Source organism: Aphanomyces invadans (genome assembly GCF_000520115.1).
Source record: "Aphanomyces invadans strain NJM9701 unplaced genomic scaffold supercont1.53, whole genome shotgun sequence".
Classification (NCBI taxonomy): Eukaryota; Oomycota; class Saprolegniomycetes; order Saprolegniales; family Verrucalvaceae; genus Aphanomyces; species Aphanomyces invadans.
The window spans coordinates 416,475-431,819 of NW_008580198.1; the positions used below are offsets into that span (position 1 = coordinate 416,475).

Consider the following 15,345-nt stretch of genomic DNA (forward strand, 5'->3'; position numbering starts at 1 on the left):
AGGGGAACGTGCAGGAACAAGACGTTTGCCATCCCCTGCGACCGTTCAGCGAGGCGGCGGGAGTTACCGTCGCGAAACCACCGTCGCCGCGTGTATTTTCGGCGAGGCCGCTCGCCACACAACACCACAGCGCCCGAGACGCATGCTTTACTTGTTCGATTACACGACGACAAACCCGAGGACATACGCCTTGACCTTGGCCACGCGGTCTTCGATGAACTCTAAATGGGCTTTGAATTCTTTCCACTCGATCGTTTTGCTGTTGTTCACGTCGACACAGTCCATAATTTCCTTTGCGAGTGACGCCAGCATGTCGTCTATGATCGCCCACTTCTTCTCCCCAACCTGCGGCCACCGCGACATGAGATAGCGTCGCACGAAAACACGGAATTAGAGAACTTTGTTGGCTTTGGGAATGGCCGCATGCACGGACCGCGTCACGACTGTTTTGAGACCGGCGCTGAAATCTACGGGTTGGTAGCATAGCATTAGGGATAGCATGGTATGTGTGTTTGCGCTGGGACAATCCGGTATACCGGCAACGTGAATTGAGCCATTCCCGTCACGATCGCATTGCTCAAAGAGGTATCGCAGCTGCGCGTTGAACGCCAGCGATCCTGTGGATTGGTCGATGCCTATGGCAAACCAATCGATTTTCCTCTACAAGTCGGAAGGTCGGTACATGGCACACGTACCAGATGCATAGTGGACCCATTCCATGCAGCTCAGTTGGCCGTTTTCGTCGTCATCGAGGGACAAGAGCATGCCTTTTGTTTGGAGCTCCGTTGGTTCCTTTTTGCGCATCAACCACAGCAAAATCTACGTAAATACATCGCAACCATCACAAGTCCAACGGGGATCAATCATCTACGCTGTCGTACACGCAGCTCTTGCACGTCCACAGTCATCGAGTGGTCGTCGTCGGCGGCAAAGAACGCCAGTGCCGGCGACATGACCGACAAGAAGTTGGGCAAGGCAATCACCGAGTGTCCGGAATCTTCGTCCGCTTCGACCATCCTATGCACGGATGGTGTAGACAATGGCGAGAAGGGAGTGGTTGCATTGGGACATAGCCTCACTGGGTCATGTAACCAATGAGTTCATCCACGTGGTTCGGCTTGAGATTGGGCAGCTTGAGGGCTGAGACGACTGATCGAACTACGGATTGATATCGCAAGGCTGAACGTCTCTGGTTGAAGCGTACCTTGAACCAGCGTGCACGCAGGATAGCTCACCGTGCCTTCCGCAGCGTTGCCGACCGACGCTTTATCTGGAGACAAAGATTATGACAGAATGTAGCCGACACAGGAGATCGTACGGCGGACAGCAGCCGCGGCCAAGAAGAGATCGATGGCGAGTTTTAGCTGTCTGTCGTACAAGAGCATGGCATCGGCAATCAAGCGCGTGCTGGCGAATTTCTGCGCATCCACGTGAGTGTCGAGCACCGACAGACGACTTCATTCACTTTGAGGTACAAGATGACGCTATGTTCGTGATGAAGCCAAAACGAAAACTCGCTGAGTGAAATGCGCCGATTGCGGTTTGTGTCGATCTTGGCGAACGCTTCGTTGGCCAAGCATTCGAGTTCCAGGTTGTCGGGTCGCTCCAACCTAACAAAACTCACGCGATCAAGCATCGGCACTTGTCCCAATCCATCAAGAAAGCGCCCACGCACCCGACCACGCGGCACAAGCCGCGCGTACAACAGATCATGAGCATAACAAGCTCGGTATGCGAGATGTAGCACGTCTTGTCAAAATCAAATCTGGCCATCACTGTCAGACACGTGTAGTCCAAACAACGTTGGAGATGTAGTTGCGGCAGTCGTACGCACAAGGAAAACAATGCTTGGATCTTGGGCTCGATCAAGTCTTTTGAAAACACAATGAGGACTGCGAATACTTCGAGCACGTCGACGCGCCCGACCCCACGCACATCAAATTCCTGCGCAACACCGCGGTGACATCAGTAATGTACGTGGTTGTCGTTCATTGCAGTGTACTTGAAAGTGAGCTACAGTGTCGCTGCACACGACGGAAAAGAGCTGATCAAACTGGTCCTGAGTCACGGCCATGAAGTCGCCATATTCGCGCTGCATGTCTTCATAGTCTTGGATGACTTGGCGGACCTCGCGTAATTGCACTACGCCGATCATGTCGCTCGGGTTGAACACGCCAAAGATGACACCTCACGGACACCAACCTTGGCGATACTCCTGCACAGCCAACTAGATGAGACGACCCCTTGACGGGACAACAGATAGGTTCCATACCTTTAGAATCGGCGACGCTGATGTGAACTTGGCTTCGACGCTCAGCTTTGGGCCCATGATGCTGTCGTCGGCAGCTACAATGGCTCCTCCACGCAACTCTCCCCCTTGATAACTCGTAACCGTGCTCTGACCTGAAACAGTTGAATCGATCGGTTAGACACGGCCACGGCGATGTGCACACGCGATGGAGCGCCATGGTTCACATCCGTGAACGACTCGAGACTACCCAAACCTTGTCGCGACTGCCTCGATGAAGTGTGTTTCGCGTTGAACGTGTCGTTGTCTGCAGTGCGTTTGTGGTGGACGTTTGAGTGTTTAGTCAGTGTACTGCCGACGATTCCACTTGGTTCGATTGCTCAATGCACCATCAACGATTCCATTTGGTTTGAGCGCCCCCATCTCGCTACGACGTCTGCACCATTCGTTCTTCGCTGCGGTGATCTCCATCTTCTGGGAAACCAAGGCGCCTTGACTCGATCGATTTCTTGTTGGGAGTCCAGATAACGCCGACCCATTCTTCTTGGAAGTAGAATGGTTGAATGCTTGAGTGGTAGTCCGTTTTGTACGTACGACGACACATCCTCAGCCTTTCTCGTGGCAAGTGGAGCGTTGACGATGTTTGTGAAGCCATTCTACTGCCCATTCTGTCGACAAGTGGGGTGTGCTGTAAACCTGACATCCGTCCCAGGTCTTGAAAGCCCTGACGTCACGCACTGCGCGCTGGCGCACGACTATCGTTGCTGCCATGTTAGCGTGGAAACAGCCCTCCAAGGTGAACTCACGCGACAACGCAAGTCAACGTCGGACTGCCCACTATGTATTAGAAGGATCTTTCCTGGAGAACTAGTCCACGTTGTGCATGACACATGTCTCGAACAAATGGGGAAAGTTGGCCACTCGCTATATCGTGGTGAGACGGGTGAGCCCGAAAGCGCTCGACCGGGAGCCTGTATCACTGCCATTCGGACGCCATCGGGAGACAATACTCGACTCGTTCGCGGTGGAGCCCTCGCGACGTTGGTTTGGGGGTGCAAAAGAGTCGCCACGTCTTGACGTCGACCATGTACAAATGCTGTCGAAACTCAAACGCCACGAGGCCGTTGAGAAGTGCGCTGGCCTTATCCAAGTACAGCACGTCATGGACGCGCCACCTGTCGAGGGCAAAGACTTGGGCTGCGAGCGAGTACAGAAACAGCGTTTGCGACTTGTGCAGGTCTGGGGCGGTGTCCGGGACTTTGTATTTTAAGTAGAGCACACTCAGACCAAAACACGACGAGATGCACAGCAGCTCCATCGCGATCACAGCCCCGAATCGATGGACGCTCCCGACGGCGACTCGCCCGACTGTGCACACTTGATACAAGTCAAACTCGTACGGAACGCATGTTGGTTCAAGCGTGATGCTAATGTGCATGGGAGCCACGACCTGAATCATCGCCATGACTGCCCACACCACGAGGTAGCTCTTGCTCGCATACGCGCGGGTGTAATGCGTCGTCCAGATCGACCCAATGTCGTGTATGATATATGTCGACCAGCACACTTCGCCCGACACGACGATCGATTGCACCATGTACTTCCAGCCTGTCGTCGAGGGGCACTCAAACTTAGCACTCAAACCAGACGCGGACGGGAGCAACTGCATTTGGCCCGTGCTAAGTAGACACAGCGCGGACACAGCTCGGAGGAGCAAGAGAGGTCTGCCGACCCACACAAGTGCCCCGACGCGGTTCAACTTGAGCAAGTTCCACGGCTCCACATGACCTCGATTGGTGACGATATATACAAGCAGCGTCCCGGCTACCGCGACAAGGGCGAGGGTGACGTATTGTACCCCCCGCATGCAAAACAGTGCCAAACTCTGGGGAATTTCCAGCGCGTTCAAGGCATATGTGTCAACTTTGACGGCCGTCGACATCACGGACAAAACATATCCCGAGTCGCCTTCGAGCGCGATGACTTCGCGCTGGCCCACATACCACAAGTGCATGTAGCACCACATCCAAAATTGCCACCCAAAGTCGCCGTCGTCCAAGGCAAATACGTTCTTTAGGGCCACGACGGGCTCGCCCGCTTGGATGGCAAACTGGAACAAACTCACATTGAGTGCCTGAGCAAGTGGTCCCACTTGGCGGGCTTCATCGCGCATGAGGTCCCACACCTCGGGCAGAAAAGATTGGAGAAATTCTGTCGTGTGGGCGAGAACGCTGAAGCAGTCTTCTGGCTGCAAAGTATGCAAGCACGTCACATTTGCATCTCGGGGAAGGATTTCCCCCGCCGCGATGTTTGCAATAAGCGCGTCCCACGGCGTCACATACATGGCTTCTTCGACCATCGCCAACGCACAAGGACCAGTCGTGTCCCAGTACGGGTACGGAGAGTTCATTTCGACCATCGCGTTCGGGCAAAGGGGAGAGCCCCCGATGTACGTGAGACTGCTGTTTTGCCACGCGAGCGGGACTACTGTTTGGTACCACCCGGCGGGGAGCTTGGAATGCGCCACTGACGCGGAAGCGTTGACGAACAGGGTTGCTTGGACGTATTTTTCAATGCGCCGGAAAAACACCGCCACAGCCGTAGGTGGCGCGACGTACGAAATGTCGACCGACCCATACGGTCCAACATGGTGTTGAAACAATCCCATGACGTTGGTAGGGACCGACGCCAAGAGCCCGTACGCCGATTGGAAGACAGTCGTGATGGAAGAGTTCATGAAAGCAAAGTTGGCACTCTGTCGGATCAATGATTGCCCGCCGTGGCCGTCCGTGGTGTTGGCCCATGTTGCAACGTGCACGAGATCGTTGGCCAGCGTCCAGTACATCCGCAATGACGTCGAGTCCGCGACGCGCCACGATCCGTTGCGCGACTGAAACGTGAGCGGATATGTTGCACCAAACGCATTCTCCACCACGATCGAATTGACGATTCCAGCGAGTTTATAATTTTGCCATTGAACCACGTACGTCGAAATATGATGCGATTGCCAATACGCCACTTCGTTCTCGACGGACAAGTGGGGTTCTTTCAAGGCCGACATCAGCCACTCCACCCCCATGGCGCTTTGGCGTAGTTCACGACCAATTCCAATGTCAAAGGCTTGTCCCCAACACGCAAAGAAGTCGTGGCTATGAATGTTTCGAACAAGCGGTTCCAGGTATGCAGCCGCATTTTCACGTTGACGCAAGTCGCACCGTCGTTGCCGCGCTGCCGAGTTGGCCATGTCCCACTGGCGACCAAAGTCGACCCAGCAATACTGCGCCGCGACCCACGGCGCGATGCATCCTGAAAGTTGGCGGAAGCCTATGGTGTCGCTTTCGTTAGACGTGCGCTAGAACTGGACACACGCACCCTGAACGACGTTGGGCAGATGCCGCAGGGCCAAGTGCTTGTACAAGGTGGCTTGACTCGCATAAATCGGCACGTTGTTACTCGGGCCACTGAAGTCTCCAACCAGTGCATTCTCGACGTTGTCCAGGTGAAACGTGCTGTTGGGCTCCTGTTCACGTTGTAGCAACTTGGCTAGGAAGTGATGACCGCCGGTCGTGTTAAAGTTGGCCCACCAAAAGTCGTTGGACATTTTGTCTGTGAGAACGGACAAGTACAACCAGCTGCCCCCGAGGGTCGCAAGGACATACAAAAAGCCCATCACGACAAGCTGAACAGGCGCTCGGGTCGAGGTGGACTGAGCGGGAACTGGCGTGGTCACGGACAGTCGTGTTTGGGGCGGTTTTAGCTTCAACGAGCAATATGTTCCCCGTCGTGCAATGGCTTGCGTGCGGAGACGCAAGCACTGCCATGACTTGATGTCAAGGACCACGGATAACTTGGCGCTCAGCCGGAGGACGAGGATGCCGCACATAAAGTTGGACGCTTGATCGAGCCACACTTCGCCCATGGGCAGGTTGTGAATGTTGTGCAGGTCGAAGTAGGCCAAGGCGGCACCCGTGTACCACACGTGGGCATGTGGAATCGACTTAGTGAAGCGTGATTTGGCAGAGTAAACGACAGAGGCTGAGAAAATGACCGCGGCAAAGCTGCCGCTCAACATCCATATCACTCGCGCAACGTCCCCGTGGAGGACAGTATTTCGTGTGCACACGAGGCCGGCATGGACTCCAACATAGCGGCAGTCCTGCGTCGGGATAACCATCGGAACAATCGGTTCGGTGAGCTCAAGCACCAACGCCAATGCAAAGACCGCCGCACTGCTCAGTGGCGCAGCCAGCCAGGATTGGTGTTTCAGAAGGACGACGTCTGCAGCTACGTACGCAACCCACGTCACTTCACCGGCCAGCAGCATGGATTCCACCACGGTTCGGTGACGGATGCTCAGTTTCGTCAGTCCGTGCTGTGTCTGGAGCTCCGTACGTGCCGAACTCAGCACCAAGAGCGCAGTGTACCCTCGGAGAAACAGGAGTGGCCGACCTACCCAGGTCAGCCCCCCGACTCGATGAAAGTACCACAAGTTGTGCGATGAGATTTCGAGGCGGTTGACGACTGCGATGCCCACCACGTACACAACGACGAGAGTTTGTACGATGCTGATGTATCCGACACCGCAACTCAAGAGAAGCGCAATGCTGCGGGGGATCTCTCCTTGAATGGGCGGCATGTCCACGGACAACTCGTATTGGTGGGACATGAGGTGGTATGCCCCAACGTCGCCCTCAAAGAGCACCACCTCGCGCTTTCCTTCAACCCAGTCGAAGAGGTAACTCCACCCCAAAAACGTAAATACAGGGTCGTTCTCGTCCACAAGTGTCTGCCGCAGGAGGTGGGGCTCTTTTGTTGAGGTGTTCGCAACGGAAGCCACCGCGATTTGAACAAGTTCAATCGTCGAAATGCTCGTTTTCGCCTCGCGCACCAATGTATTCCATCGAGGGTGGCCCATTGTGTCCGCGACCTGGCGCGCCCTGGACATGCCGGCAAAACAAGCTGTCTTGTCACGAGCGCTGGAGCAAATTGCACTCGCCTCGACCGGCGACGTCGAAATCGATGCCAGCACTGCAAAGAGTAGGCTGTGTCGATTGAGCGGCACTCGAAGGGGGACTTGCACTTCGCACGTATCGTCGAACCACCACTCTTGCAACGGAAACGGCGTCGTCTGCGAGTACGACGGACAGAGCGGATTGCCTGTCAGGAATTCCACCGACGACTCCTGCCACGACCGGATTGGCGGCGAATGGACGACAAACGAATCAATGAGCTGGAAGATGGCGCTGACTGCCTCATCTCGCCATCGAGTCTCATGCAAGACACTGATGTACATGCGGTACAGGCGCCTCAATGACAGCGGTACTGCGGTGATGTACAAGTCCACCGTGTAGAGAGGCCCGAGGGTGCTGTACAAGAGATTCGTGCCAACGTCATAGCCGCTCAATGGAAATTCATCCCAAAGGCACGATGGGTCGCTGCGAATGATGCTGCGGTTGTACACTGACGCTGTTGTCATGTCGTCAAACACTGGAAGGCTCATGAGCCATGTCGTCCATTGCGCCGTTCGAGCGAACTTTGGGAAAATGGCCGTTGACATTGTGTTGTAGAGTCCAGTCGCTGGAGATATCGTCATAAAGTTGGATAGTCCGACTTGCATAAAGTTCTGGAGCTGCGGGATCCACTGCGTGATGTTATGTGTTGCCCAGTACGCTGCTTCGTCTTGCACCGCTAGCTTGTCCAACGAAGTCAAGTCGGCCAGGAACGCCCGACCGGCGGCCGATTGCTGCAAAGTTTGCCCGACTGCAGCAGTGAAGATCCCGTTTGGGCCACCCATGGTGTCAAGGAACACGTTCATGTTGGTGTTGCGAAGGATCGCCTCCAAGTACACAGCACCATTGTTTGCGTACTTGCGTCGGCAGCGGAGTTGGCGTTTAAGCGTATGGCTGACTTCCCACGTGTGTGCAAAATCGATCCAGCAATACTGGGTGCTGATCCACAAGAGGTCCCGCGGGCTCGTTTGTCGGCATGACGCGATGGCCAGCGCAGGTTCCAGCACTTTGGTATACAGGAGTCTCCGTGGGTACGTTGGCCAGAGGCGGACAGCGTGCGGCGTCTCGAATTCGTCGACGGCAAATGAGAGGGACGTCAAGTCGATGCTGAGGACATCAATGTCATCTGCGACGAGATCAACTACGTTCATCGCTTCCATCAACCATCCCTGAACAGATTCGTCGAGCTCACACCACAGCGCATCGTTTTGAGCAAACTCGAGCAACATCACCACGTACAACCACGACCATATGACGCTCGCAACGAGATAAAGGAGACTCAACGTAGCCATGCAATAGTGCCGCCTGGAGTACGTTGGACGAGCGGCAGCGATCAAGTGCGCCGGCGGCGACGGCCGCACAGCATGCATCGCCGATCGGAAGGTCTCCGATCTCTGTAACGACCAAGTAACGATGTGAACGGGCGGGTTCATTCCTTGGCCACATTTTATTGATACGAACAGCCTAGCCAACTACGCTGACTGCTCTGGCGGTAAGACGAGGGCACGCTTAAAGCGGGGGTGCTGGGACATGGGCATGGTGAACACTCGCCACGTCTTGATGTCCAGGACGTAGAACTTGAAGCCCTTAAGCGGCACCATAATGAGACCGTTGAGGAAGGCGCTGGCCGCATCCAAGTACACATGGCCGTCAGAGTCGGTCCAGTTCACAAACGGGAACGTGTACACTGACAAAGAGTACAGAAGCAGAGACGGGATTCTTGAGGGGGGGAGTTTGGGTCGACGATACTTCTCAACAGCGTAGCAGACCGCAGTACTTCCGAGCGACAGGTACAAAAGGTGGGCAAACCTGGAGCTGTTGCCGATCGCAATCATGCCGGATGAACACACCATCTGCAAATCAAAGTTCACGGTGCGACATTGCCGCTGCAGCGTAGCGGAGACGTTCGGCGGCGACACAACCTGCAAAATGGACGCGACAAGCCACAGGAGGAGGGAGCTGCGCCATGCATACCCCTTTGTGTTTTCTTTCGTCCACACGGTCAGCATGTCATTCAGAACGTATGTGAGCCAGCATACTTCGCCCGATATCAAACACGTTTCCAAGACGGAAAAGGCTGTCGTGGGCGGTGGGGAGCTGAACTTGGTCCGTCGCGTCGTCGGCATGACTTCAAGTTCCAGCGACCCCGTGCTGAGCAATGCAATGGCAGAAGTCGCTCGAAGAAAGAGGAGTGGTCGCCCGACCCAGACGATGCCACCGACACGATTTATCTTGAACAAGTTCCACGGCTCGACGTTCCCCCAACTGACCACGACTGTTGCGATGACAACGACCGACGCCACCATCATCAACATTATCGTCACGTACTGGACGCCACGCATAAAGTACAAGGACAAACTGTGCGGGATCTCAGCGGGATTGAGTGTGCATGCTGAGCTCTTGACGACGGCAGTGAGCAACGTGACAGACGCAATGTCCCCTGTCAAGCACACGACTTCACGTTGGCCGACAGCCCACTGATGGAGGTAGCTCCAGCCCCAAAACCCTCCGGCAATGGTCATATCAAACGCATTGGCTGTCGTGATGACGTGACGTCCCTGGTGTAACCCATATTGAAACAGGTTCACGTCTAGCTGGTGCAGTGTCTTGGCAACGGTCAACGCTGACTGACTGGACAAGGATTGACTCAAGTACTTCATCGCATACGGCCAAGCTGTCGTCATGACCCGTCTGCAGTTGCTTTGCTCGGTCGCTTGATCACACATGCCACTGGGAGATATCGTGGAGTTGATGGTCCGCGCCGCAGCAATCGCAAAAAACACTTCTCCGGGGGGTACATACGACCCTTCTCGGACTGCAATTTGCGAGCAGGGCGACAACAGGTCAAGGTAGGCAAAGGCGAACTTTTCCATCGCGGGCCCTATTGTGGTGCAAAGCGGGTTGCCTCCCCCAAACGAGAAATTGTTGTCTGGGGTCCATTGTGGTGGAAGGTATGCCATGTACGTGCGGGCGGGAATTAGGGCAAAGTCGTCGGTGGCGTTTTGGTTGGCGTAGAGCAATTTGGACAGGTACAGGTGAAACTCGCCGAGGAAGGACGCGGCGGTCGCTGGCATCGCGATGTATTTCATGTCGATAGACCCAAACGGCCCAAACGTGTCTTGAAATAACTGGGCAGACCATACCAACGGCACGATGAGTGTCGAGTTGTGCACCAACACATTTGTCATGGACGTGTTGGCAAAGGCATACCGGGAGCTTGACCGCACCAACGACCGTCCTGATATCACCGAAGATTGGTTGGTGGCTTGGCCAACGGCCCATAGGTCGCTGCCCCACATCCAGTACATTTTAAACGTTGTCTGCGCTTCAAACCGCCACGTCCCGTTCGATTGTTTAAGAGTCAGCGGGTACGATACCCCGAATGCGTTGACGGCGTCGATGGTTTCCAATATCCCCGACACCTTGTAGTTTTGCCATTGCGTGTGAAATGAGTCGAGGCCGTGACTGCGCCACGTGCTGACTTCGTCAACTTCACTCGACAAAGTCACGCTGAGCGTTGCGAATAGCCACGACCGACCCGCTTGAGAGACCTCCAACTCGTTGGCAATCGCCACTTGAAACGAGTGACCCCAACACGCCAAGAATTCGGACCTTGGAACATTGCGCAAGATTGATTCCAAAAAGACAGCGGCATTTCGCGAGTCGTGGCGCTCACACCGACGTTGGCGTTGTAGGGTGTTGGCCAATTCCCACTCCTTTTCAAAATCAACCCAACAATACTGCGTGGCAATCCACGGAGCATGGCACCCGTCCATGTTGCGCAAAGCTAGTCAAGCAATAGAATAGCAAAGAGGAAGGCAACAAGAACGACTTTGTCGCACCTGTAATAACTGCGAGAAGGTCCTGGAACACGTGATAGGTGGTTGCGTGAGCGTAGGCAGGCGAGAAGGCAATCTCATTGTTGGTGCTGATGTTGTAGAACCCGCGGAGACTGTACATGGCTTGGTCCAATTCCAATACTGTGCGAACGGACGGCTGGGACCACACTGTTGGCAGGTTGTTCGCCAACACGGCCAAGTAATAATGGACCCCCGTCGAGTTGAAGCCTCGCCACCATGCGTCGTTGGACAGACGACCTTGCAGGACGCCGAGATACATCACGCTACTAACCAAGGTGACACCGACATACAATAACGCGGCCACGACAAACAAGAATTGCTTTGCGGACACAGTTGTCGCGACATTGCTTTGACTGGGTTGACGAGTCGACTGCGCCGTGTTGGTGGCTGCCTTTGTGGACTCCAATGGAACAAGTTTAGCGACAGCGACTTGCCTTGGCTTCGATGAAGAGAGATCGACAAAGAGCCACGATGTTACAGAAAAAACGTAATGCTTGTGCCACGTCAGAGCTCCACGAGATATCTTGGGGACAGGCAAGATTCCACACATGATTTGCGACCCGTGGTCTAACCAACTGCGTCCGCCATCGTTGTACTTAAGAGCGAAAAAGGCTGTCGACGCCCTAGGGTACAACACGTGGCTGTCTTGCTGAGGCCGGAATCGCCAGTGGCAAAGTAACCTGGAGTAACTCGACGCAGTACACACGAGCCAGCTTCCAATCGTGGCGCAAACTATAGCCAGCGTGCGTTCAAAGCTACCGCTGTATATCGCGGCACTTTGACAGAACACGTTGGCGTCCAAGTCAATGATTTGACACGTCCGATTGTTTGTGTTGACCGTCAAGTCCAGAGGATACATGACGTCCAGCACCAAGACTGCGATAAACGACATGAGAGCACTCACAGGTGCAGTCCACGTTGAATACGTTTCCGCCACGAGCAACCCGACGTCCGACATGATGTACGACAGCCACGTGACTTCGCTCGCGACGAGGAGCGACTGCCACGTTGATCGAGGGACGTGCTCCAGCCATGTCACGCCATGCCTCGACGTCAGTCCTGTGGTGGAAGAACTGACCAAAGCGATAGCTGTGACACCGCGCAGGAGCAATAGGGGCCGACCGACCCACGTGAAACTGGCCACCCGATGAAACTGAAGCATGTTGCGACTCGAGTCGTGGACCCCCGCCGCGAGGACGACAAAAAGCAGGACCGCAGCCACGATGGTCAGGACAAAGCTGACGTACCACACACCGTACATGAGCAACCCGCCGACGTTGCGTGGCAACTGATCAAGGTTCGGCTGGAGTTTGAAGTTGGTCGTGTATTGATACGACAGTAAATTGAGCGATGCCTCATCGCCGTCATAGAAGACGACTTCGCGCGTGAACGTTACCCAGTTGAACAAGTAATTCCACCCCAGAAACGTTATCAACGGGTCGGTGGCGTCCAGGACAACTTGGCGCAAGAGCACAGGCTGTCCCGATTCCACCACGGACGCAAATTGAATGATCTCGACCGAAAGCGCTTGAATGGCGCTTTCGACTTGGGCCACCAACGACGTCGCTGCCTCTTCCTCTTTGAAGCGAGGAAGGAACACATCAACGAGCGCGTGTGCGTTGGTCAACGTGGATTCACAAGCAAGAGCGTCGTCGCTCCACAGACAAATGTTGGACAGTCGCGAGGCTTGAACGAATTGCATGGACGAGAGAGAGGTCATCGCGACGGCAAAGAGGACGCTATGGCGCGTCAAGACACTTTCCAGTGGGGTTGGTGATTCGCAGAGATCATCGAAGCCCCATTCTTGCTGCAAGAACGGAGTGGTCATGTTAAACGTACACAGCGGACTTCCGCCAAGAAACACCAACGAGTCATTTTTCCACGCCTGAATCGACGGAATCACGCGAATGCTGGGGGCCATTTCCAGCCACATGGTTTGCAGCGCGTTTGATCCATCCCCCAACGTTACCGTCGAGTACGCTTGCGACCGAAACCTCCGGTAGAGCGCCACCAACGGCGAAGGCAGTGGAACCAAATACAAGTCGATCGAGTTGAGTGGTCCCAAGAGCTCATGTATCGCGTCTTGAAGGAGGCCACCCATGTACACGTTGGACTCGATGCCTTCTGCCCCAAAGTATTCGTCCGATCGAATCAAGCTGAAGTTTCCTGCTTGGGCAGCATACAAATCGTTGAAAAATTCAGCGTACATGTTGAACGTCGTCCATTGAAATGCCATCATGCTGTACGGAATCACGTTCACCGACATGTTGTACACATAGCCCAAGGCCGAATTGATGGACACTGTGTCGGAGCTTCCGGTTTGTTTCCAGTTCATGTACTGGAGCTTCCACTCCGTGGCGTTTTGGTTCCGCCAGTAAGATGCTTCGTCGGGCACGGTCAGCCACGGCTCCACCACGAGGCGCTCCATGAACGACCGACCTGCCACAGACTTGTTCAACGCGCGATGGATGGCAACCGTAAATTCGCCGTCTGGACCACCGAGGGCCGCCATAAAGTGCTTCATGTCGGTGTTGCGCAACATTGCTTCCAAGTACATGGCCGCGTTGCGCGTGTATCGGTTGACGCATCGTTGTTGGCGCCGAGACGTGTGCCCGAGCTCCCACGCCTTGGCAAAATCGACCCAGCAGTACTGCGTCGGCACCCACACGAGGTTGACGGCTTGCATTGACCGCATCGATTCAATGTGCGACTCGAGGTCGGTGAGAAGAGTGTACAACAAATGCCGAGGGTATGACCTTTGGCACTCGACCAGCAGGGTCGTGTCGGCACCGTACGGTCGATCTTGGGCAAACATGGGCGACGTCAAACTGATTAGCGTCGGCGCGCTCGACATGGAGTGCAGCGCGTTGATGGCGTCCATGAGGAATGCTTGAACTGACGCATTGTAATGAAACCAGAAGAAATCGTTGGCGGTCGATGGGACAAGGACGTGGTTGTAAGCTATCGCCAATGCCAAGGAAGCACCGAGGTAGATCGCAAACACAATGCACTCGACCCAGCGTCGAACTAACGACGGGGGCTCGTCTCCACGATGTCCTCGTGCGACGGCTCCAGGTGCTGGAGCGACGGACGATAGCATCGTGTATTGTGTTGCATCGAGGGGTGGAGGACTGTCGTAACCGAAGCCAATTGCAAAACCACCAACGTCCACGATGAAACCCCGGGAATACTCGATCGATCTCCTTGCGCTGCGCGCCAATGGCCGAGATAGCACTGAAGTACGCTAGCATGAAGGCCGTACCGATGCATCCATGCGCAATCAACACAATCAAGTTGGCCGGCGAGTTGGCCGACCTGATCGACCTTGCAAAGTGTGCAGTTTGTGAAGAATCACATAAACTGTATTGCTCAGAAAGTTGTTGGCTTTGCTGGCTGCTGCGGAAATCGCACAATCTTGCGTGTGGCTCCTGCACCCATAATGCTGCTTTGACACGACTGACATAGATCCGAGGACGGAACTCCCAACAGCGATGGAGCCACCGTGTTGGTTTTGCACGCAACGAAACCGATTCGTCCCCCCAAGTTGGAGCACGATGGCCGCCCATCGTCGACCGGATTCCCACCGTCCCTGCATGGAAAACGTCAAGGTGGGGGCCGGCGCGGGGGTCGATGGTGTTGTCGTTTTGGTACATCCACGCACTGGCCCCGCCCATGGCCAACACTTTATCGTCACGTTCGATGACGATTCGACGTCGCCGACTCCGGCGATTTGGGAGAGCAAGACCCAGCGCGCCTTCCAGCAAATCTCTTGTTGTACTTGAATTCGAAACACCGACACGAAGGCGCTCTCGGCGACGGTTGGCGGCGGTTTCGACAGGTCAAGGAGATCCAACGTGCAGTCGACGCGGCTCGTCCGACTCGACAAAGTGTCCAGGCTTGACCAACTCTTGGACGCGCGCTGCCGTAATCGTGGAATGCCCAAACGAATGTCCGAGCGTGGAATCGCTCGGTACGGAAGGAGCAGTCCCCTGTGCGCGTTCGACAGCTCGAGAGTGTGTGTTCCTAGTAAGAGTGGGGGTTGACAACATGCGCAATGCGCCGATCCCAATGGCGATACCAGTGCGGCCACTCAGTGTCCGCGCCACATTAACCAAGGAGATAGCCTTGGACCACTATCAAACCAACTCGTGCACGAACGCGCCGTCGGCCACGCAATGGTGGCACCTGTGGAACCAAGATGTTGACATCCCACGCGATAGACATTTGA

At 55.1% G+C, this 15,345-nt stretch overlaps 3 protein-coding genes across 6 annotated transcripts; all 3 read right to left on the minus strand.

The window, feature by feature from the left end:
• Positions 1-108: 108 nt before the first annotated feature.
• Positions 109-2,392, minus strand: H310_13581 (hypothetical protein). Of its 4 annotated transcripts, XM_008881131.1 has the most exons (14): positions 2,273-2,392; positions 2,203-2,215; positions 2,003-2,142; positions 1,835-1,944; positions 1,676-1,765; positions 1,466-1,610; positions 1,319-1,418; positions 1,205-1,270; positions 1,080-1,158; positions 882-1,017; positions 696-819; positions 537-635; positions 400-467; positions 109-345 (listed from the first exon to the last, which is right to left on the minus strand). In XM_008881131.1, the coding sequence occupies exons 1-14, from the start codon at positions 2,327-2,329 to the stop codon at positions 160-162; spliced, it is 1,413 nt and encodes a 470-aa protein (XP_008879353.1). In that variant the 5' UTR covers positions 2,330-2,392; the 3' UTR covers positions 109-159. The 4 variants fall into 4 exon arrangements, with proteins under 4 accessions (XP_008879353.1, XP_008879355.1, XP_008879354.1 ...); XM_008881133.1 differs by having other exon boundaries at positions 109-467; XM_008881132.1 differs by having other exon boundaries at positions 2,003-2,215.
• A 32-nt stretch (positions 2,393-2,424) lies between these two features.
• On the minus strand, positions 2,425-8,658 carry H310_13582 (hypothetical protein). Its single transcript, XM_008881135.1, has 2 exons — positions 5,621-8,658; positions 2,425-5,572 (listed from the first exon to the last, which is right to left on the minus strand). The coding sequence occupies exons 1-2, from the start codon at positions 8,625-8,627 to the stop codon at positions 3,225-3,227; spliced, it is 5,355 nt and encodes a 1,784-aa protein (XP_008879357.1). The 5' UTR covers positions 8,628-8,658; the 3' UTR covers positions 2,425-3,224.
• Positions 8,659-8,668: 10 nt separating this feature from the next.
• H310_13583 (hypothetical protein) lies at positions 8,669-14,254 on the minus strand. Its single transcript, XM_008881136.1, has 2 exons — positions 11,100-14,254; positions 8,669-11,044 (listed from the first exon to the last, which is right to left on the minus strand). The coding sequence occupies exons 1-2, from the start codon at positions 14,215-14,217 to the stop codon at positions 8,730-8,732; spliced, it is 5,433 nt and encodes a 1,810-aa protein (XP_008879358.1). The 5' UTR covers positions 14,218-14,254; the 3' UTR covers positions 8,669-8,729.
• Positions 14,255-15,345: the final 1,091 nt, after the last annotated feature.

Coding starts and splice junctions, on each gene's coding strand:
- H310_13582 (XM_008881135.1), bottom strand. CDS start 8,627: ATGCATGCTGTGCGGCCGTCGCCGCCGGCGCACTTGATCGCTGCCGCT. Junction 5,573..5,620: donor TCTGCCCAACGTCGTTCAGG/GTGCGTGTGTCC, acceptor GCGACACCATAG/GCTTCCGCCAACTTTCAGGA.
- H310_13581 (XM_008881131.1), bottom strand. CDS start 2,329: ATGGGCCCAAAGCTGAGCGTCGAAGCCAAGTTCACATCAGCGTCGCCG. Junction 1,018..1,079: donor CTCATTGGTTACATGACCCA/GTGAGGCTATGT, acceptor ATCCGTGCATAG/GATGGTCGAAGCGGACGAAG. Junction 820..881: donor TGGACGTGCAAGAGCTGCGT/GTACGACAGCGT, acceptor GTATTTACGTAG/ATTTTGCTGTGGTTGATGCG.
- H310_13583 (XM_008881136.1), bottom strand. CDS start 14,217: ATGCTATCGTCCGTCGCTCCAGCACCTGGAGCCGTCGCACGAGGACAT. Junction 11,045..11,099: donor CCTTCTCGCAGTTATTACAG/GTGCGACAAAGT, acceptor TTGCTTGACTAG/CTTTGCGCAACATGGACGGG.